At 35.8% G+C, this 24,567-nt stretch overlaps 1 protein-coding gene across 17 annotated transcripts in view; it reads right to left on the bottom strand.

The window, feature by feature from the left end:
* The window catches only part of CFAP299 (cilia and flagella associated protein 299), a 628,121-nt gene that overhangs the window by 105,537 nt on the left and 498,017 nt on the right, over nucleotides 1-24,567 (bottom strand). For 16 of the 17 annotated variants that reach the window (XM_072810634.1, XM_072810641.1, XM_072810643.1 and 13 more), the window contains one exon: nucleotides 12,576-12,718. In XM_072810634.1, the coding sequence (XP_072666735.1) occupies nucleotides 12,576-12,718 (143 nt within the window). Of the gene's footprint in view, nucleotides 1-12,575; nucleotides 12,719-24,567 lie in introns of those variants that run through there. The other variant, XR_012023431.1, reaches the window with a different exon arrangement.

Below are 24,567 nucleotides of genomic sequence, written 5' to 3'. Positions count from 1 at the left end.
AGGGTGACAAAGTGACTTCTCTGAGCCATATGTTCCCAGGGGTAGGGTCCAGGCATTGAAAAGTCAGCACAGAGCTACTTGGAGCATTTTCTCTTTGATACATTGCCTTCACAAGGTAGCAGGTTAGCGAGATAGGGCTGCTGGGAACAAGGCCCAGAAATCTGGTTTAAACAAGCACTCCCGGTGATTCAGGGGCATGGTAAAGTTTAAGAACCAAAGCTTGAACCAACTGTCTCAGAAAACAGTGCTTGGAATTGTTGGACCACCACTGACAAAGCTGACTTTGACTCCAGCAGGCTCTGGTTTTCCTCTACCTCTATCTTTGCTCTGTCAATTCTGCAGATAGCAATAGTGTGTAAAAATTTAATGTGCATCATATTGTGCCACTGCTAAAAACGCTCTGGTGGCTTCCTATTTTACTTGGAGTAAAAATGGTGTCCTTACACCTGGTAAGGCCTTACCTATGTGATGGTCTCCTGTTCTCTCTCTGACTCATCTCCTAGCCTGCTTGACCAGGGGCCTCCTGCTGCTCCTCACAGACTGCCTCAGGGCCTATGTCTTCTGCCTACACTGTCCCCCTGCCTGCTCCCCCTGGGGCTCACTTCCTTAGGTCTCTGTGCCTGTGCCAGCTTCCCAGTGAAGTCTTCCATGACCATCTTAATTTCAAATGGCAACCAGACATCCCCTTCCCTGCTTTGTTTCCCTCCACAGCACTTATCTTGCTCTGACATTTCATATAGATGTATAGATGCTGAACTTTCTACTTAACTACTTAACATAAATCCATATAACATATATGTGTATGTATACATACATATACATGGATAGATATATTTGTCATTGGTTTATTTTCTATCTCTTTCTACTGACTATAAACTCTATGAGAAAATGTTTACTTTTTTCTGGTAGTCGTATCCCTGGTCCTAGAACTTGGTGTGTGGAAGGTGTTTAGTCACTATCTGTTGAATGGCTCCCCATAGGGATTATTGTGTCAGTTACTGGGCAGTTACAGCCATGAGAGGGGAGGAGGTACAGATATTTCACACAGGAAACCTTCAACACTATGGTTGTTTCCATGCTGAAGAGCTCGCGGTAAACATGGCAAAATCATGTTGTAACTGATATAAAGGAAAAGAGGTAGACACAATGATATGGAATCATATTGGTGAACTCAGTACAGGCAATAGAAGAGTTTGGAAAAGAAGGTCACACTTGAATTTTGTCTTCAAGAAAGGATTCAGTGGGTGGAGAATGTGGGTATGGGTACTTCTGGTAGAGGGTCCTGAAAGATCAGGATATATCTAGGAAACAGTGAATGGTTCTTTGGAATTAAAGCATGAAGTGAAGTAGTTAGACACATGAAACAAGACAGAGACGTGGATCTGCATTTTTCATTTAATGGAAGGTTTTGATTGTTCTGAATCTTAAAAAAATGTTTAAGCACAATTCTGTCTTACTGACTGCTAATCTCAACTTTTGAAGTTTGAGATGATTTTTCTAACATGGAGAGTAAAATTTCTGCAGTAAGTGGGAATCAGGGTGGAAAGAGAGCAATAAATCTCTCTGTTAAGTTCAATTCCAGAATGGCTTCAGAATTCCCCCATAGGAAGTACTGTAGATAGATTTGGATTTAGTCCATGTGATTTCACTCTCCAGTTTTTTGCATGTTAACTCAGCCATAGACAAGGGAAAATGGCATAGATTGATGTGGGACTGTAATAATTAATTAGAGCAAGTGGACTAGTTTTTGCTTATCACGAAGTAAGCTAGCACTGTTTCTAAAATACAATGAAGTAAAGCAAAATACAGATTCTTGAGTCATATGTACAGATAGATAAATACACAGCATGCTGGAATGTTAAAAGAATCTGGGCTAGGGATTAGGAGACCTAGGATCTAGTCCCATTTCTGTTACATCTACTCTTTTGTGCTAAGCAAGCCATGAATCTTTTCATCTGTGAGATTTACACTCAAGAATCCTTGTATATCTATATTTCCAGTCATCAGTAAATTTCTAGTATTCCCCAAGTCATAAGTGTTGGACTTTTAAGCAGATTCTACCTGGAATGTATTGACTTATATGTATTCCAAGAATAGAAACCGATTTTGCCTACTACTTGTGAGAGCAAGATGTGTTCTCCAAGGTATCATGTTAATTTACTTTTTAAATTCCGTGATGGCTACAGATAAGGCATCCGAATGAAGGTGATCATGGGGAGCCCCCATTTGTTTTATTAATCCACAGGAGATGGTTATTATATAGCTGACACAAGGAAGGTGCAGGAGGGTGGAGATATTTCTTTGATGACCCCATTTCTTTTGGTTACATACGACAAAATTACTTTTTCAATGAAAATAATGGGTCTGGCATTTTGTGGAATGGCCTGATTCTCCAGATTCTCTAGGAAACCAGGTCTGAGTTCTGAACAATACATAAGTACAACATTGGTGCAGTTTATTTGCACACTGGAGGTTGTCTATGATCCCTGATAGCTCCACACTATAACACTATTTGAATTCTGTTATGACAAATGCCATCTTTTCTTCTTTTTTTGAAAATTTTTATTTATTTATGATAGTCACACACACACAGAGAGAGAGAGAGAGAGAGGGGCAGAGACACAGGCAGAGGGAGAAGCAGGCTCCATGCACTGGGAGCCCAACATGGGATTTGATCCCGGGTCTCCAGGATTGCACCCTGGGCCAAAGGCAGGCACCAAACCGCTGCGCCACCCAGGGATCCCCCATCTTTTCTTCTAATTTAGAAAATTAAATGAAAAAATTCTGGATACGAAGGTAAATTTGCTAATAGTCTTTGTCTATTAAACTATTTGTCTATTACAAATGTAAATTTTATACAAACAAGTAAGTTTGTATAAACACATAAATGTTAGTTCATACTAGTTCAGCTACTAAAAAAACGTTGCCAACAAATGAAAATCTTTTTGGAGGAGATATTTAGCAATTCTTTAACTGGGGTCAAACTGAGCATTATTAATAATGGGACAACTTGACATTAGGGGCTTCCTGATATGATGCAATATGAAGTTACTCACCAATAGAGAATTTTTAGTGAAAAAATATTTACACTTAATACAATCAAGCCTTTTGACTTATCTCCCATTTTAAAGAAAATACAGGGATGAGAGAAACAAAAGATACTACAAGGAAACATCTGAACAAATCCAGAACTCAGGACAATGTAAAAAGCAACTGGCCTTATCTCATTAAAAAGTCAGTATCATGACCAAGAGAAAAACCTTGTTGGGGTATACAGGGGAAGGTGATATCTAGAGTAAAAGACAGTCAAGAGACGTAAGTAAGTCAATCGGAGAAGGACAAACATTATATGTTCTCATTCATTTGGGGAATATAAATAATAGTGAAAGGGAATAGAAGGGAAGGGAGAAGAAATGGGTAGGAAATATCAGAAAGGGAGACAGAACGTAAAGACTCCTAACTCTGGGAAACGAACTAGGGGTGGTGGAAGGGGAGGAGGGCGGGGGGTGGGGGTGAATGGGTGACGGGCACTGAGGGGGGCACTTGACGGAATGAGCACTGGGTGTTATTCTGTAAGTTGGAAAATTGAACACCAATAAAAAATATATTTATATATAAAAAAAGAGACATAAGCAATGTAATTTCTGAACACTGACTGGATGATGCTTCACAAAACCAGTTATAAAACACATTTTGAAACAAGAAAATGTGAATATGAGCTGGATATATTAGATGACAGTAGGAAATAATTACTAATTTTCTGATGTATGATAATAGTGATGTTATATAGGAGGATGTTCTTATTCTTGAGAGATGCATGGGAAATGTTTGGGGGTGAAATGTGCAAGCTATTTTAAAATGGTATATACACAGCAACATACTAAAGAAAGTTGAAGCAAATTTGAAAAATGTGAATAACTGTTTAGTCTAGGTGGTGACTATGCTGGTTTTTATTGTACTGTTATTTGAACTTTTCCAAAATTAAGATAACTTCATAATAAGCTGGAAGTGTTGTACGACAATTTAAATGTATTTAGTGCCACTGGACAGTACACTTAAAATGGTTACAATGCTACATTTTATGTTACATATACTTTACCAAAATTTTTAAATGTCACAAAAAAAAAAATCTCACGTAAAGAATAGGCTTGGGATCCCTGGGTGGCTCAGCAGTTTAGCGCCTGCCTTTGGCCCAGGGTGTGATCCTGGAGTCCTGGGATCAAGTCCTGCATCTGGCTCTCCGCCTGGAGCCTGCTTCTCCATCTCCCTGTGTCTCTGCCTCTCTCTTTCTCTCTGTATCTCTCTCTCTGTCTCTCATGAATAAATAAAATATTAAAAAAAAGAATAAGCCTGGCATAATCACAGTAATTGTTGTCAATAAACTAGAGGTTGTCTCAGATCTCTAATTATTCACTTAAGGTTTACCCAGAGCATGATCTTCAGGGAAGCACATTCTAGACAATTAAAGAGACTACCAGATGATTGTTATGGTATTCCGATTTTTTAAAAATATTTTTATTTATTTATTTGACAGAGAAAGAGAGCATAAGCAGGGGGAGCAGCAGGCAGAGGGAGAGGGAGAAGCAGGCTTCCCATTAAGCAGGGAGCCCAGTGTGGGGCTTGATCCCAGGACCCTGGGGTCATGACCTGAGCTGAAGGCGGATGCTTAACTGACTGAGCCACCCAGGCACCCTTGATTTTTTTTTAAGCAATCAGCTAAACAGGGCTGAATAAAATTCTACCATAGAATAGTACAAGCAGATATTTCAGTAAGAATTCAGTAGGTACTATTAGTTCTAGTATACTTGTTTTATATAGACAGGGAGGAGGAGGTGCATCTGAATATAGCTTTGGGGACCTCTCCTCTCCATCCTTGAGTTTTCCATGAGAGATAGTACTTAATGTTTAGCTTGGGATAAAGAGAAACTGAAATGAGTTAAGTACTGGAAAATTAAATTTATTTGTATAAGAATCCCAAATAAATATTACAAAAATTATGTGAACCACAGTTCAGAGGATATGAATAGCTTCTAAAAGTATCCTGGGACATAACTGAGGTTCAACAAATCAGGGCCAATTTTTCCCTAAAGACTTTTAGGCCGAAACCACAATGAAAGGCCACTTTTAGAGTTCTGTCCAGAGCTCTTCCACACACAAAGCTGTGGGACACTGTAATTCTTACTCATGGTGACTGAAAATAAAAGCCTGGTTAAGTACAAAGGGCTGTTTTCTGCCAAGCTCCACGAGAGGAGGAAGTGGCAAGGGTGGATACAGGGTGGCTGAAATTCCCGTCTTAACTGTGGATAGCAGGATTGCTTCAAGTTCTGAAAAACAATCCTAAATTAGGTCTTGTTAAGTCAGATACACATCTGCGAAAGAAATACACAACCTGACAATGACTAGATACGGATTTGAGACCGAAGGGGAAAATGATAGCTTTTCATAACAAAGTCCTAGAGTAAAGTCATGTATTGATTTTTAAAAATCATAGTATTGAGGGTTCCACAGATCTCTCTTTGGTCCTAGGTTTCTAGTTGTGAATGCAGATGTATCTGTGGATAGCTCTGGGTTAAGCGAACTAACGTCTCTATGATGCACATTCTTTGATTTAAGAATGCGAAAAAAAATCCGTAAGCCATAAGGCAGTTGTAAAGAGTAAGTGAAATAATGAATATAAATTATTTAGCTCAGTGCCTTGTACACATAGATGCTCAGCTGATTTTTATCAGCATCATAATTATCTCAGACTTTCACTCAGTAGTATGGAGCCACCTGAGAGAGCCCCAGGGCTGAAATTAAACTCACCCAGTGGTAGAACAACAGAGAGCCTGACTGGGCTAATGGTAAATATAACTTCTAACATCTGAGATAGTAATTTAGGCTAGTAGTCAGAAATTCAAATGCTTGGGAGAACGCAGGAGATACTCTAAATGAGTGACCTGAGGGGAACGGTGCAGATGCCTTTATGTGTGAACGGTCAAGGCTATATCTATGTTAATCTGGTGAGAACATACCCCATCTCAGGAGGCAGTTTTATTTAATTCCAAATCACGGTTGCAATGAGAGAATGCAGGCTCAGTGTGGGAAGATTTTATTAGTTTTTAAGAGAATCTGCAAATCCAATATATTTTATGCGACATTTCCTGTTTCTAAAGCACTGACATAATTTTTTAAATACATAGTGTAGGTCAAACAAAACATGTCTGCAGCCAGACATAACTAACTGGTGATCCCTGGTCTACAGTTTCTTACATCATGCCTATCTAAGATTAATATTGGTTCTAAAGATCAGGATGGGATTGAACTTTTGAGGACAAGTAGAACAGATCTATCATCTATCTATCTATCTATCTATCTATCTATCTATCTATCTATCTATCTATCTAATTGAGCCATAAACACGAGCCACATATGTCATTGTAAATTTTCTAGTAGCCACACTAAAGAAAAGTTTTTAAAAAATGAAAATAATTTTAATAATATATTTCAAAATAATTTTATAATATATTATAATATATGTAAATATAATACTATATTTCATTTAATCATATCATTTAACCATATATCCAACATATCATTTTAGCGTGTCATTAATGCAAGTTTGTTAATAACATAGTTAATATTTTTATGATAAATCTTCAAAATCAGGTATTTGTTTTATACTTTTAGCATATCTTAATTCAGAGTTAATCACATTTAAAGTGCTTAACAGCCACATGTGTCTAGTGGCTACTCGACTGGACAACACAGGTCTACAGTATGCTTTTCAAATTTTAATATGCATAATAAAATTTTGCAGATCATATTAAAAGCCAATTCTGATTCACTGGTTGGGTTAGAGCCTGAGATGCTTTACTGCTGGTGCTACTGGTCCAGGACCACACTTTGAATATCAAGGAGCTGGCAGCTACCAGAATCCTTTTTCATCCAAAGTATTCCTTCTCTGGCAAATTCAGCAAATATCTGTTGAAGAGACTAAACTGATATTCTACTAATTAGTTACCATATTTATATTAATATAAATAACAATATTAATAATCTTAAAATAGGCAATATATTACATACTTCTTGCAGAAGAACTGAGTCATTTACTCCTTTTTCTTTTAAATTTGAGAACCAGACGCTTTCATAAGAACCCACTTAAGCACAGGATAAGCACAACTTTACATTCTAACTTCAGAAGTTTGGCATGTTAAACATTTTAATAAAACAGACAATGGGATTGCAAGGGAAATTTGATAATAATATCTCAAAGCTTTAGCATTTAGGGGCATTCCTTGGTCAAGGGTATGAATATTTCATAGACTCTCCAAAGAGAAACATGAAGAAAACCTTGCATTTCCTCCTGACCAGTTTACTTGAGGGATAGGTGGAGCTCTATAGGCAGACTTCAGATCTTTGTGGAAATGATATGGATACATAAATATGGAAATGTAAGCCACTAGACATGGGGCAGGACATAACTCAAGGATTCTGTGTAGTGCAATCCCACTCAGGCTACAAAAACTTTAAAATTCAGAATAGTGTTCTAGAGGTGAGCAGTGAATTACAATTTCTAAGGACTTGTTCTTACTCATCATGGTTTCTCTACTGTGGACTTTTGCAAGTGGCTCACTCTATGTTCTCCTCTCTCAGATTGCATTAATGCATCTTGAATCTATTTCACTAAGTTGTGGTAGGTAAGTGTGCACTCCCTGCCCTGCAACGTGCCATTCGCTTGTAAGGTATTTACATATACTGACAGGAGGGTTCTGAATCTTAAACACATGGTCAGGATGGAGTCTGACCTGACAAGACATCAAGTTCTCAGAGCTCTCTCTTCTGTTGTATTTCATAATAGTCATAGCTGTCAATATTTCTGTTTTCCACAGTTTCTATTTTCCACAAGACAAGATTCCAATCACAGAAATAATATCTCTTCCTATACAGAATAGAATAGTATGTCAAAAGGTAAGTGAATCTTTGATTTTAAAGTCTTTGTTTTAGTTCTGAATAGAACTAAGTATGGAAATCTATATTCCAAAGATATTCCCCCTCACCCCCGGTGCAACTGTTTAGTTATTTATTGGTGTGAAATCACTTGAGTGAAAAATCTGAAGTTTGATTCTGATGGATGGCTTAAGTTAAACTCATGTGGTAAAAATCATCCAGTGGAATTATCAGAATAGAGCAACTTTGTTTAAAAGTTCAGAAATGACCTGGCATCCATGAGAAAAAAAAATGATAAAACTCACTAATTAGGAAACTTACACAATATTATTAAAAGAAGTTTTAGAAGGTGTAAATAAGTAAATAAATGGAAGACTGAATATCATAAAGATGCCAGTTAATTGTACATTGATCATAACTCAAAAGCAAGTCCAATCAAAATTACAGCTTTTTTGTGTGTGTGAATTTCACAAGCTGACTCTAAAATTTATATTTTGGAGTAAAGGACACGCATGGTGTAGATGCTTCTGAAGAAGAACTGCCTTTATTTCAAAAACTATTACTAAAATATACCAAATGAGCAAGATTATATTATTTCACGGAAAGACCACTAAAACTAGAGAATGATCCTAGAAATAAACTGTACATAAAATGTACAGAGCCTAACTTAAGACACAAATGGTATTGTATACACAGGAGAGAAGATAGTGAACTTTCCAGTAAGTGCTCTAGGACAAATTATTAGTCATACAGGAAAACAATAATAAAAAGTGGACCGTTACCCAATCATCACATACAATGTTTAATCTTGGTAGGTTAAAGATATAAAATAAAAATCAAAACTATACTCTATAATAGGACAATATCTTTTTGCCCTACATAAAGGTAGGGTTTGGTGAAACAAAACACAAAAAATGCAAATCTTGGATGAAAAGATTAGTAAAACGTATTAATCCATCAAAACTTCTGACTTCTGACTATCAAAGTCAATGTAACAGAAGCGAAAGGAGAAATACACATGGGAAGATGATATTTTTCAATACATACAAGAGACAAATGATTAATCAGTGTTCAAAACATAAAAATAATTCACAATCTATAAGAAAAGGAAGAATAACCAATAGAAAAGATGAAGAAAAGTCTTAATAGATAATTCACAGAAAGGAAATATGAAAAACCAATGAAAGATGCCCAACCTAATTAGTAGTTTAGAGAAATGAAAGTTAAAAACCACAATGAGAGATCATTCATAACTCACAACAGTGGGGAAAAAATGTTGAGTAGAGAATTTACATAGAACTTCTGGTGGATACAAATTGGCAGAAACACTTTGAAAACAATTTGGCATTATCTGTGTACTCTTTTGTTCTTTTGGCTTTGCATTTTTTCCACAAATTTAGGGAAATAATCAAATATTTATTTTATCTTTCTTCCTGCACTGAATTCAATTTTAGGGTAACCAAATTAAGTGATGAGGAAAAGTTATTCCCTATGGAAGAATTCTAGTTGAAAAATGCAGAATGAATGATAGAATTAGAGAATTACCATTACACAACCCTTAGTAAAAATATTTAGGTAGCTTTCGTTATTGTATGCTAAAACCATTTGGGTGAAACAATGGGGAACTTTATAGTGGAGTGATCAAACTGACACCATCTGAACTCACAGATCAAGCTCACAGAGTTTCACATTTTAAATATTATTACCTAAAAAGAAAAAAACTGAAAATTATTTCATCAAGCCATTTTACAGGAAGTAGAAGGATAGAGGTAGGATGTAAAACAACAGCATGAGAGTCATCAGTCACATTGAGAATATGAGCCATTTCTTGGGATAAATGACATGGTTTCTCTAACAAATCAACAGTACAAAAATATTAAAAAGAAGGAAGGTATTGTTTTATAAGAAAAGAATTACAAAAGATAGAATAAGAAAACACAATATTATTTGGATTTTGATATGGTGAGATCAACTGTGAAAAGATAACTTTAAGACATTCAATGAAATATGAATAAGGACCAATCAGATATTAGAGGATATTAAGGAATTATTTGTTGGGTATGATAATGTCATGTTTTTTTCTGCTAAAGTGTCATCAGATAAAGATTCATACTGAAATATTAGTATGTACAATTCTAACAGGTGAAAGGACACATCTTACGTTTGCTTTAATATAAACAAAGATGTTAAGGTTATAGAATATGGTATTTTTAGTAAATTATCAGTTGTTGAGTGGTGGTAGAGAGGAAGAGGTCTAGGATGACATCTGGATTTTGCTTTGAGTTCCAAGGGCAGTGCCATTTGCCGAGATGGAAGATACAGAAGCAAGAACAAACTACAGAGGTTAAAATGAGTTTAATTTTGAAAATAAGTTTTAGGTCCTACTGGGATACACAGAACGTTCTCTAAAGTAAACAGTAGGATAATGGAATATGCAATAAAAAGAGAGATCTGTGTTAAGGTTGCAGCTGTGAAGAACAACTCCCCTCTAAGAAAATGATCAAATCACCCAGGAAAATATATATGATAAGAAAAGGAGTCTAAGGATGAACTCTGATGAATGCCAATGTGTATGAAAAAACAAGGGGGGAGAGTTCAATGAGGGATTCTGAAAAGAAAAAAGAGTTATTTGAATAGTTTCGAGAAGACATAATTATTCAGCATAATGATTAATCAACATTAATCAAATACTATAAGGAAGTTCAGTAAGAGAAGAACTGAAAATAATCTATGGGATTTCGAAGTTGGCAGTACCTGGTGATGTTAGCAGGAGTCAATCCATTTGAATAATGGTGGCACAGAATAATTACCATGGGTTAGCGCCTACATGAGAAGTGAGAATTGGAGACACACTATTTGGAGGAGCTTAGCTGAAAACCAAAGGAGAGGCAGTGGAAGAGTTGTAATGCAAAGGAGATTTCCTTTTTTTTTTTTCTTTCTTTCTTTTCTTTTTTTTTTTTTTTTAATAGAAATGGTTTCAGCATGTTTAGAGGCAAGATAAAGGAGTCAGTTGAGGAAGTAAGTTTGAGAATTTTTAAAAACGGGGAACAGATGAAGTATAGCTTCAGTGGAAAGTTGGATCGAAAGCATGAAAAACAAGTTGAATAAATTAGTTCTAAATAGAACAAGTAGTTATTTTTTTCTCTGAATCTCTAAAAAATTTGTGAGACTAGATGTATGTATAAACGGAATATTTCACTTGGTAAGAATGCACTATTAATTGTTTTTCAAGATATAAATTTATTTCTAAAAACAGAGGGTGTAGCCACCTAAGGTCAGACCTATGTTGTTTCAGAAATGCCACCAGAAAAAATTCCAACTCATTCTTTAAAAAAAAAAAGAAAAGATTTTATTTATTTATTCATAAGAGACACACAGAGAGAGGCAGAGACATAGGCAGAGGGAGAAGCAGGCTTCCCAGGACTTGATCTGGGGGTTCTGGGATCATGATCCGAGCAAAAAGCAGATGCCCAAACATTGAGTCCCTCAGGTGCCCCCCAAATCATTCTTATGTCATATATTCCCTCATGGTTCTTGAGGAATTGTAGGTCTTGCTGAGTTGGAAGAATGTATACTGGTTTGCAGCAAATTGGCCCTCTGAGAGATAGGCTAATGGATGAGATAGCATGGTGGTGTACCAAGTAGCAGAAGTCATATTCTGAACATGGATGGTGGGCCCAGGGGCTGATGGCTGCCAGAATGGAATCATTACTGAAGTTAATCAGAAGGGCACTACAAGGAGAATGCAGGCTAATGAGGAAGTCTGTTTGATCGACAGAGACAGATCAGTTGGTAGTTTCTATGTTTAGACTCAATGTAATCTGTGAAATGTGAGGCAAATCATATATTGAGAGGAATCAGTCTCAAGAGTTGATGATAAAGATCTTGAGGAAGTGATGAAACTTAAGAATATTTTAAGAATATTTTTGGATATCCACACCTTAGTGAAATTTCCTAAAATTTCCTCCAGCAGAACCCAGGAATTCAGTTACAGGTGCAGGAAAAAAAAAAAAAAGTGTCTATCAATTTACCTTTGAAGTTAGCAGGATAGATACAGCCAAAATACAAAAAGAGATTATTACAGAGAGAAGTTAAATGACATGCCATGCATCTAGGTGGGATATGTGACCTCCAGAAGAAGGGGTAAGGGATCAATAATAAAAAGAATGATGGGTGGGAAGGAATTCTAGAATAGGCCAGTGATGAGAGTAAATGAGGGCAAGCTCATCAAAGGCTTGTACGTTGGTTGGTGGCCAAAAAAAGGGGGGGAGGAGAATGTGTTAGGTGGACAGTTCTTGAGGCTGCTAAGAAGACCAGGTCCACGCAGACCAAGTCCCAATCTCATTGCAAAAGCCTTATGAGATTAGCCATTTTTAGGTTCTACTTGGCATTTAAAAGGAATGTCACTGAGAATTTACTTACCTCATCTCTGAAAAGTTCTCTTCCTTAGACTGTTAACAGAAAAAGTGCATCTATCTTCATTTCCAATCTAAATTAAAAAATTTTTTTATTCAAGCTACTCTTACATATATATAATATATATATTGCACTCTAAGCATGACATAGAACAGAAAGTAAGAATCTTTTATCATACCTCTCTGGAGCTTGTTCTCTTACTGAGGGTGTGAGAAGTACATACAATTTACCTCATATCCGTAGGTTTTGGAAGAAGTCTTCTTTTTCCACTAAAATAAACTTCAAAATCTTCGATCTTTAGCCTGTGGGCATAGTCAATGTATCCTGACACCTCCTGCCCATGAGAATTTCTATCACGAATAAAGATCACAGTCTGGTAGCACAAACACAAAAAAAGATGGGGAATGGAAAGAGCAAGTGAATAAAAGTCATTTGAATATATTGCATATGATAATAAAAACTACAGTTTTTGAGTGTTAACTATGCCAGACCCTACTCTAAGTGCTTTACACTTCATCACTCTCACCATGATTCCATAAAGTAGGTATGATTATTTACTCCTGACAAGTGAAAAAATTCATAAAAAGTTAGCTGCACATGCATATAATGTGCATTTACAGTAGTTTTATGTGATAATATCAATAAATAACTTACAGAGGCCTTCCACAGGGCAGACATTATTTTAAGTGTTTGTAGTACATTAATTCATTTCCTTTTCTCCCAATCCTATTGTCTTCCCTTTGTCATAATTTCTGTAATAATAAAACTAAGGAACAGAGAGGTTGGATACCTCACTCATGGTCTCACCCCTACTAATGGAAAAACCGAGATTAAAACCTAGGCTCATATGTTTGTCTTTCTAATCACTACATCATTTTGCCATCTCAACTCCTATGTGTTTTCTGTTATAGAGATGTAAATTGGTCCCTTTTCATTACCACGAGAGTCAAAAAATATCTTGATAAAATTAAAACCTTTCTATAAATTAAAGTCACCTTAAAAATTAAGTCCATAGGTGAAAATAAATAGCAAGCACATATTTCTCATTCACATTAATTCCTGCACAAATATCATCATGTGCCTACTACATGTTAGGCACCATCATAGGTGCTGAGGATATAAGAAAGTAAATATTCTGGCCTCTCAGAATGTATGCTCTGGTGAGGGGAGACAGGTGACACATGAAAAGGAAAAATAAAATACTTCCAGTGAATGATAAATGCCACAAAGCAAAGAACATGGTTGATTAGAGAATGAATTGTTGGTAGTGAAGCCTACTTTCAGTAATCAGAAAAGACCTTGAGGAGGTCATTTTAAAACAAGACTTAAAGCATGAAGGGTGAGAAAAAGCTGGCATTTACGGAAAGATCTAGAAAAGGAGACTATCACTGAAGGGAACAGCTGGCACCATGGCCTGTAAGTGGAAATAAACTCATGTAAATGAAAGAACTGTCTTTTCTCTATCAAGCCCATAAGTTCTAAGAACAAGACAAAGCAGACAAACAAAAAACTTATTGTAACTGGAAAGGTTATTCATGTCTTTATTTCCAGATCTAGTTCCAAGTACAGAATTTCATGGCAAATTTCTACATCTGGAAGAAACCGTCAACAAGCCTTCCTTTTCCTCTCCAGCAATCGCTAGATGGTTACTTGTTGGGTGTCTGTGTAGCCAATTACAGGAAGCACTAGCATGGGTTACCATAGCAGAGCTTCCAAAAAGGTGAACTGAGAGAGTGGAAAGAATTCTTTTCTCTGCTGCACCTGAGAAAACATATCACTTGCAGTTTCCCTACTGAAAAACAGAAGAACAAGCCACAAGGTACTGTTAGTTGCTATTTTGCTAAATTGCATCCTTCTGCCTCCTGTGGTTGTTTGGCACTGGGTGCTGAGGCTACTGTGCCGAGAAGGATTCTGAAGCATGCCCTTGGCTTAAGGAGGGTAAGTGTGGTGATAGATTGGTACCATTTCCCATAGATATGGATCAAGGAGCTAGCATTGGTATTTTTGTGCTCAATCTTCATAGACTTAATTTTTGATCCTTCTTATTTCTACCACATAACTCCAAGTTAAATGCCTATAGATTTCTCCATGATTTCAGCTACATGGTTCTTAGCTTTTCTAGCAAATTCTAAATGGACAGTAACTCAGAGACTTCTTGAGATTCTTACACTACTAAACCCATACCAAATACTGCTATTCTTGCTTAATCAAGACCATGTGCTAGAACTATCAATGTTTTATATGAAGTCCTAAAGGTACTTGAAATCTTTATACCATCAAGACTGCTTCTGATGCTAAGGCAAATAATGCAGGCATACACATACAGAGGAAAAGGTCCGAAATAAGTCCTCTAATTTTAAAATGGAACTTTCTTTTTAAATATTTTTATTTATTTACTTACTTTTTAAAGAAAGAAAGAAAGAGAGAGAGAGAGAGAGAGAGAGCTGGGGAGGGCAGCAGTGGGGGGAGAAGGACTCTTAAGCAGACCCCGTGCTGAGCACAAAGCCAGCACAGGACTCGATCTCATCACCCTGAGATTATGACCTCAGCTGAAACCAAGAGTTGGACACTTAGCTGACTGAGATACTCAGGCATTCCTAAAATGGAATTCTATTAACAGAAAAAGAATGAAAAACCCTCCTCTGTCTGCCTCTCTTTGTCTCTCTCTTTAAATGAAATGGACCAGCCTTATTTTTTTTCAGCAGAATGGCATAGCAAATATCATAACTGATCTTTGTTGTGAAAACAAAAACAAAGTCTTTTTAAAAAGATTTTATTTATTTATTTGAGAGAAAGAGAGAGAGAGAGAGAGAGAGAGAACAAGCAGAAGGAGCTGCAGGCAGAGGGACAGGGAAAAGCAGACTCCCCACTGAGCAGGAAGCCCAACTCAGGGCTTGATCCCAGGACCCTGGGATCATGACCTGAGCCGAAGGCAGACCCTTAACTAACTGAGCCATCCAGGTGCCCCAACAAAAACAAATTCTGGATAAAATCTAAAAAAGCAACTTGTAATATGCACTGATGTATTGTCAAGAAAATGAGGAATACTTAGAGTCTAAAAACTAAGTGAAAGCAGTTTCCCAGATTTCCCAGAAAGGAAAGCAGAGTACTAGAGCCATGTCTGTCCTGCAGGCATATGCTCAACCCCAGGGAATCTCAGCAAGGATTTCATGATCTTGGGAATTGGAGGTGACAGGAGATAAGATCCAGCCTTCTAGGTAGACAGAGTAATAGGATTTACTGCCTTAACATAGGGCGGAGGAATCAAAAAAGTTTGAAAACAATCTTTAATGTGTCCAGAGAAAAGAAGGATGATTCCAGAATTATAAACCCACGGAAAATATCTTTGTAGTGAGCAAAATAAAGACATTCTCAGATCAAGAAATGAGAGAGACTTGGCTGACAAAAGACTCTTACTCAAAGAAATCCTAGAGGATGGACAGTTGACCCTTAAACAACATGGGTTTGAACTACACAGTTCCACTTACATGTGGATATACTTAAAAAAATACAGTACATTACTGTAAATGTATTTTCTCTTTCTTACGATTTCCTTAATAATATTTTCTTTAGCTTGCTTTAGTGTAAGAATGCAGTATATAATACACATAACACATAAAATGTGTTAGTTGACCATTTATGTTCTTTAGTAAGGTTTCCAGTCAACAAATAGGCTATTAGTTGTTAAGTTTCACTATTTTACATTATTGTATAAAGCCTTCCCATGTGGGTTAAAGCCCATTGTCTATAGGAATCTGAGTAAATCACTTCAAATATCACTTCTCTAGCCTTCTGAAAGTGAAGCGAATGCTCTGTGATTTTTGTAAGTCTAGGTGTTTTCTGAAGCTAGTCAGGCCAAACTGAGTATGACTGGGGGTTCCTTCAGATTCACTGTATGTCCTTGGGTGGGTTTTTCAAGCTCTTAACTCCTTTCTATATTCATAAATCCTATGCAAAATTTAGCAAGTTTCTATGTAGGTTCCTGCAAAATTTAGCAAGTTTCTATGAAACCGAACTGAATGCCTCCAAAACAAACAAACAAACAAACAAACAAAACCAAAATAAACAAGAGACCAAAATCCTGCTTGGACCCAAGCATTTAGTTAGCTAAGCCTTCTTGTAGGCTCTCCTTTCTTCCTGTTTCTCCTTCAGCTCCGTAGAGCAATAAAATAATCTCTTCTGTTTTGCATGGAATCGCTCAGTTCATAGTCAGACCTACCTTCTGCCCTATGCATCTAATTTGTAAGCAACATGCAAATACAGTTTCATTTTCAATGGGGAGATTCTAGTGATCATTTTATCTATAATTCCTTTTATTTTCAATAGACACAAATTACTTCACTGACATCTTTTCAAGTGTGGCTACATAGGTGTAAAAGTATATTGTAAAAGACTGTTTAGTAAATTTTTTTTTAAATGCTAAAATAAAAAAATTCCTAATGAACAACATGCTTCATGAAATTATTTTAAAAAATTGATTAGACCTCTTAATGTGTGGTAATTGGTGATAGACTGTCAGGAAATTACAACTCAACATTTAACTTTAGAAATCCATCATTATAAAAACAGTGTAGGTGACAGAAAAAATAATGAAACAGAAGACATAAGAGGTAGTTGTAAAGTATTTGATGGCTGGTTGAAATCTTACTGTCTTATTTTTTATTATGTGGATTGTTCAAGAACTAGAATTCAGTTAACCGACACTCTTGATTAATAAATTTAATGTTTTCATTTATCAAATGTATATTTTCTTCTAAAGTGAATACTAACTACCCCTGATATTAATACTACTAGATATTGTTTATTAAGAAGGCAGTATGTTCTGAGCAAAATATTAAAGCTTTATATTCATTATCTTATTTAATTCTCTCAAAAATGTGTAATGGTTAGATAGCATTATGATCCTCATTTTGTAAATGTAGTATTGAGAATAACTGCCTTAAGCTAGAGAATGGGGCACCCCCTCACATCCTTCATGGGAAGAGTGCCTTCCCATGAAGTCCATGTTTTTTTGCCACTCTATAATGGACACACGGACTAGGATCCAAAGGTTGGCCCTGCCATCTACTTACTTTGTGATACTGATACATTAGTTATCATTTGTGAGATTCAGTTTCTTTTATTATAAAATGAGCATAATGCCTGCTTCTCAGGGTTGCTGTGTGAATTGAGACTATTCTTGCTAAGCACTTAACAATGCCTGGCACACTGTAAACATCCAGTGAATATTATCTATTGCTTTTAAAAATCTGTATTATTACTGTCACTATTGCATTTATATTATGTTAAAGAGTTTTATCAGTTCCTTAGGGATAAGGAAATGGAATACTCCTATCAGAATTCCATTGCCTGGGTGTGTATAATTATGTTGCTGGACAGGGTTCAATTCATTTGTTATGTTCAGCATTCTCAGTTAAAACTTTGGATCTATTCTGAAGTTAAATTTTAAACAATTTTTCCAGGTATTATTGTATATATACAGTTTGGGCCCAACTGACAATAAAGTAATGATTCTGGCATCCAGAATGGGCAGAAGAGACTAAGAGAGCCCTTTGAAGAATTAGGTTTATTTCAGCTTGAGTATGAAATATTTTAGTAATGGCAAACTTTCTTATGTGAACTCCTGTATTGTTTTACTAGGAATTATAAAATGTTATAAATAATTGTTTTAAGTTTCTCTAACAACACTTTCTTTTTCTTAAAAAAGCACAGCTTTATCAAGATACCCTTCATAGAACATAAAAATTCCCTCACGTTTTAACTGTACAGTTCAATGATTTTTAGTAAACTTGCAGAGCCATGCAACACAATCCAGTTTTAGAATACTTTTATCACCCTAAAGAGATCCCTTGTGCTCATTTGCAGTCATCTCTGTTCCCATCCCCAGCCCCGGCAACCACTAATCTACTTTCTGCCTCTACAGATTTGCCTTTTCTGGATTTTTCATATAAATGGCATCATACAATATATGGTCTTTTTCATTATAATAACATTTTTTTATCATAGTTAATTTCCCAAGAGATACATGAAAACTATAAAGACTCCTTTAAATTATGATGTTATGTTTAGAAAAAGGCAGACTTCCAAAATGCTCATTGTCCTTAGATAAAACCTTTTAATCCTCTCTAGAATAAGTCAAAGGATAACCAACCTAAGTACTTCAGTATCAAATGATATTCATTTGAAGCCATGAATATTGGTTTACAGTTATTTGCAACCTAAGCAGAAAACACTAGTTTTTGTAACAACAACAAAAACCTAAGGACAAGCCATTGATAAATATTAAGATACAAGTATTCCTGATATTGAGGCAGTGGTTCAGACACCAAAGAAAATGTGGAATCTGAGATTTTACTGGGATGGTCTCTGACCTCAATTGTGAACCAATGTTAGTTTAGAAGACTTATGGAATGTCTAGTTAGGGCCTCATTACCTCTCATATGTTGAGAAAAGATGAATTAAAGTACAATTTAGACCATTAATATATCATTTGGATCTTTGGCTGCTTGTCTTTTCCCAGAAGTGCATTAAAGTACAAATTCATAAACTTGTTATGAGTTGAGTATGTGTTGCCTGATTTTTCTTGCCAAACACTAATGAAGAGACATAAACTTGATACATTGAAATGGGAATTTTTCAACAGTGAAGCCAAAGTCGCTTGAAAAAAAAAAAAGCGTAGTAAGCAATATGTTTCTAAAACTGAAATATCCATATCAGGGAATGAGAGCTGTCAAACAAGCTAAGTTCTTGTGCTACCCCTCTGAGACTGTCAGTGTGCTCCCTGACAGAAACAAATGAAGAAAGAATTTTTATCTCCTATAATTTTGGAATACTTTCATAAATCATTAGTTTTAGGGAATATTCTTTTCCTTTCAGAAGAGAAATGATATTGCAAATGGAGTCTAAGTTCTGACAATTTTTTGTAGTGTCTCAAAATGTGTCACTTCTCTAAAAGCAAGTTACTTTCTGAAATTCTTTATGCTAATAATTATTTTAAAATCTATATCCTTTGATTCAATTGCAATTAGACACATATCTTTTAACTTACACACACAATGCTCAGGATTATGTTTAAGAAAGTTCTTTGTCCTTCCTATTGAAGGCTTAGAACCAGTATACTTTTCCTTCCTCATCCTGTTGGCCAAAGCAGGTCACAGGCTAGCCCAGATTCAAAAGGCAGGGGATGACTTCCCTTGAAGGGAAGAGCTGCAAAAATGTCATTGCAAAAGGGCATGGATAAAGGACAAAGTAGAGAATTGTGGTTCTTTTTCAATATACAGTTACTTACCTTAAAGAAATTAGGAGTTTTGCAAGTGGCTGGTTTGTTCATTTTGTAATAGTTGGGGATTTGATTTCTGAGGGCAATCATGAACTAATAACTTTTTTCTCTCCCAGTTTATAAAATACATCCATATCTGAAAGGGCCTTTTTGCAGTGAAGTTAAGAATAATTTAAGGGGAAAAAAAGAATATTTAGGAATATCTGGTCTCACTGTTAAGTATCCAAAATGATCTGGAGATTTTAGTAGATGAAACTAATATTGAAAGTATATATAGCCCCTAAATACTGAAAGGAGAAAAGAAAATTATTATATTTTATATAAACTTATAAATACTTTAAAAAATCCAAGACAGCTAACTAAAAAACTTCTAAGACTACCCATTAAGTTGATCCAATTCAAAACATCTATACCAAAAAAAATACCATAGTTTAACACTGGCAATAATCTACTAGCTACTATAGTAGATATATTTATTTCAATATTCAATATTTATTTATATTATGCTTTTCAATATTTATTTAAATTATGCTTTTAAAAAATTATAACATTCCTCCAAGCATTTTTTACAATTTCTTTCTAAAATAATAATAAAAACTAAATAAAGGGGCTACACTGCTGAAGGAAAGTTATGATTATTAAATAAATGTGTTGAAATTCTAAGCAAAATACCAATGGGGTATTTTTGACTACTTAAAATTTTACCTTGAAGAATAATTGGTTATAACTATCTAAGATAATTTTTAAAAGGAAGAATCAACAGCAGAACTTGCACTACACGTTCTAAAATCTTGTTTTCAAACATGCCACTCTGACCTCTGTGTCCTGTGTTTTTAGCTCACATACTCTGGAAGCCCCAATTTAACAATGCTTTCAGATCTTTGGAGCTGCTAATTCATTAAACTGCCATGTTATACTGTTTATTGGCCTCTTTATAACTCACTTTATTATTTATCCAGCTTAGATTCCACAGTGCAGCATCATAATTGTAACATTTCAAAATGTCTGTCCTTATACATTTCTTTAAAACAAGTTACTTTCTGAAATTCTTTATGCTGATAATTATTTTAAAATTTTATATCATTTCATTCAATTGCAATTAGATACATATCTTTTCACTTATACACATGATTCATATTCGTTCAAATTCCTGCACACATCCTTCTGTTACACTCACTGAAAAAAATTCCAACATTGTTTCAAGCCAACTTTCCTTTTATTCTGTTTTTGCATTAGCAACAACTGTGTTTGGCTAGGGAAAAACAAAATTAAGATGACTAATCTTACAAATATTTATGATTATGAACTCAACTGGATCTATAGCCCTTGCATATTAATTGTCTATGATATGCTTTTCCTTCATCCTGTACTCATTTTTTTATATCACCTTTCCTTAAACTTTCAACTATATCCTTTCTCACACTCAATAATTCTGTCTTCAATGATTGAAGCAATCAGACCAGCGCAACCTCATCTTCCTTCCAACAAATCAATCTATGCATCTTTGTGTGGATCTGTGTTCTTCCTTTTCTCCTGTTTTAGGAGTCGGAGTATTTGGGTTTCTATCCAAGGCCAGCCTCTTCTTTTATGTATTGAACCACACTTCCTCTCTTGTTACTCCTGAATCACTGATGTTTTACTTTCTGTAAGATTGCTACTATTGACATATAAACATGTTGTATTATCTACTATTTGAAAAAGAAACAGCTAGTTACAGTCCCAAGTTTTTATTTTTCTTTACAATTCTCGTTAGATTACAGTCTTTTTTTTTCCCCCTGGAGCATTCTGATACATAGTTCTGTCTCTCACATCTACTATTCCATCTGCCAAATCCAATGGTCAATTCTCATTTACTTGAACTTCCTGCAGCATTTGACATAATTATTCACTTTCTTTTTTCTTAACACTTTGTTTCATCTGGTTTCAGTGACATCATATATTTTCTTTTGCTTCATCAATCTTTTCCTCACTGGCTCTTTTTTTTTCTTCTGATGTCTAAGTTTTGCAGCTCTTTAAGGCTCAATCCTCATCTTTGTCATATTCACTCATGAATTAGTTTTGTCCAGTTCCACAGATTTAAGTATCAGTTCTTATTCTTTCATGAACTTTTGATTCATTTGGGTAACTTTTATCAAAATCTTTATCTCCGGCCTCAGAGTTTCCCTGAATTTCAACATTCTATGTGTTATTGTCTACTACATCATTTTAACTGGATGTCGTAGCAAATCTGCTTATAATTATGCCTGCTACAAAAGCAAAGAGCTTTGCCATCAAAACATATATTCCTCTGAATCAACTCTGATTTCTTTTCTACCCACATCTAATCAATCACCAAATTCTCTTGATTATACCTCTAAGATATATCTCAAGCTATGCCTTTGCTTTCTTTTGACCACTGCCAACATTGAATAAGATGTTTGAAATAACAAGCTTACTGTTTCCCTGCTGACCTGTTATAACCACTTTCCCTGACACTATTTCTTCTTCACTCTAACTACTTTCAAAAGTATCCCAGAATTTCCTCTCTAAAGCAGACATAGGAATATATTTCTCCTTGTTTTATTAGTTATTTGAAGTTATGAAGCACAACCTCTTTACTATTGTAGATTGTCCACTATTTGATGGCAAATCACCATTCCAGGACCACTCTCACTTCCCCCTTTCATGTAAACCTTTTTGTGTAAGATATTTGCTTAATATCACACTTACTATTTATTTGTAATTAATAATTCATTTATGTATTTTCTAAGACTCAAATTCTACCTCAAAACTTATCTAGAAATACAGTTCATCTTCATCACTCCTCCTTAATCTTGGTAACTATTCCTCAGAAGAACCTCATTTAACTTTTTTTTAGCTGTTTCTAAATAACATATTAATAATGATATTCCTAACTTTTTTTATCTACTTCCTATTGTGGAAGATGATGATCTATCTCTATTACTTGTCTCCATTTTCCCTCTCAAACCACTTCTAAACTTTTCTTCTATCCAGCCCCTCAATAGAGCAATATCATAATTTTAGGTTAAGTGATTATGTAGTGTTTACGAGTTTAGTACCATTTAAACATCACCACAACCGAGTCAAGAAATGTATTCCCCCCAGCTATGATTACTTTCCTTTCTTCAACAACTTTTTATTTCCTAGAAGGTTAACTAACTGCCTTGGCTTCCCACACCTGAAGTTTTCTATGAACCTATCTATTATTGTTAATCCACTCCAAAATTTTCAACAGAATTACCACCATCTCTTCAAAGCATTCATAATCTGTCAGTTTTTATTTTTCTTAGAGATGTATCTTTTGGAGTTCAGTCTTCTTTTACCTATGCTTAATTCTCTCTAGGCTTCCACTAGAATTAACTATCATTTTTGGAAATTTTCTTCAGTGTTATCTTAGGAATTTACTCTGCTTCTCACATGAGCTCCCATAACAGCTTTTAAAATATTTCTATTTTGTATCTACTACTTTATATTATAGTTTTTAGGTCCTTACAGGCTGGAGAGTGTATCTAACTCTGTATACTTCCTATCTCTCCTAGTGCAACCAAAATGGTTTTGAAATTGAGGCTACTAACTGAAGTTCAGCAAGACTTCAGGTGTTATTCATTTAATTTTGCCTCACAGAAAGTGTCACCATGTGACAAAATAATAATAGTGCTAAAAGCTAATTTTTCATGAGTGTGTACTATGTGCCAAGGTTTTCATTCATTTTTGATCCTAACAAATTTTCATAATATAAAGACAATTATTAATACTATTTTATAGATAAGAAAATTGACGTGCCAGGAGGTGTTTGGGCCTAGGCTCATATGGTTAGTGTGTCATCAGAATTCCAACAGAAAACAATGGCAACATTTGTTTAATTAATGTTTAATAACACGGGGACTAATCGACGATGCACAGAGTCACGTCAAGGGATATTGCATGTAGTTGGGGCTACTAGTGGTGAAACTGACACCATCCCTGCCACCAGCGTTCTCCTTATCCTACCAAGTGGGAGAGTTTACCAGAATCCCAAATAGAGAGAGGCATATACAGATTGAGAGCATCCTGGAGAAGAGAAGAGACCTTATTATGTCAAGTGACATAGACAGCTGTAGGAAATCTAGCAGAAGGAGGGCGAAGCTAATAAATCCTTCCTGCTCAAGCTTCATATTGGCTAACTTAAATTGGGAACAGATCCCTGTTACCATGCATGTATGCCCATAGAAGCAGCCTCCCTGGGTAGAGAGTAGAGTGGTGAAAAATGGAAGAGAATCTGAAGTAGCAAAACAAAGGTACTAGGAATGGTAGTGATAATGCTGGGATTTGTGCCCAAGTATGTGGCTATGAAGCCCAAGCTCTTACTACTGTGCTGTGTTTGTGGGGTGGAGGGAAGGAAGGGAGGTTCAGCTTTCATTTCAGATTCCAGAAACAAAGTGATTCATATGAACAAAGGAATTCTTCTTTCCTTTTCAAAATGAAAGTTGTTGGGACATCCCTCTTGCAAGGAGAATACAATTGCTTAGGAGAAGAAGAGAAATCTTGGAACCTAACAGAAAAATGACTGTAACACTGCATGGGCAAGCCGGTAAGGCACTTAGCACATTGCAGAGTGCATTGCTTTGTTTGGCTCAGAGGGCTTCAGGCAAGCCAAGACTAAGCAACCAGAAATAAGAAAGGCCGGGATCCCTGGGTGGCGCAGCGGTTTAGCGCCTGCCTTTGGCCCAGGGCGCGATCCTGGAGGCCCAGGATCGAATCCCACATCGGGCTCCCGGTGCATGGAGCCTGCTTCTCCCTCTGCCTGTGTCTCTGCCTCTCTCTCTCTCTCTCTCTCTCTCTCTCTGTGTGTGTGACTATCATAAATAAATAAAAAATTTAAAAAAAAAAAAAGAAAGGCCATCCCAGTGGAATAATAGCATCCCTGCAACATACAACAGAGGACAGGACCAAGCTAGCATAGA

The sequence above is a fragment of the Canis lupus genome, chromosome 33 (genome assembly GCF_048164855.1).
Source record: "Canis lupus baileyi chromosome 33, mCanLup2.hap1, whole genome shotgun sequence".
Taxonomy (NCBI): Eukaryota; Metazoa; Chordata; class Mammalia; order Carnivora; family Canidae; genus Canis; species Canis lupus.
The sequence above is the reverse complement of the archived record's forward strand: the minus strand, read 5'-3'. Positions and strand labels throughout refer to the sequence as shown.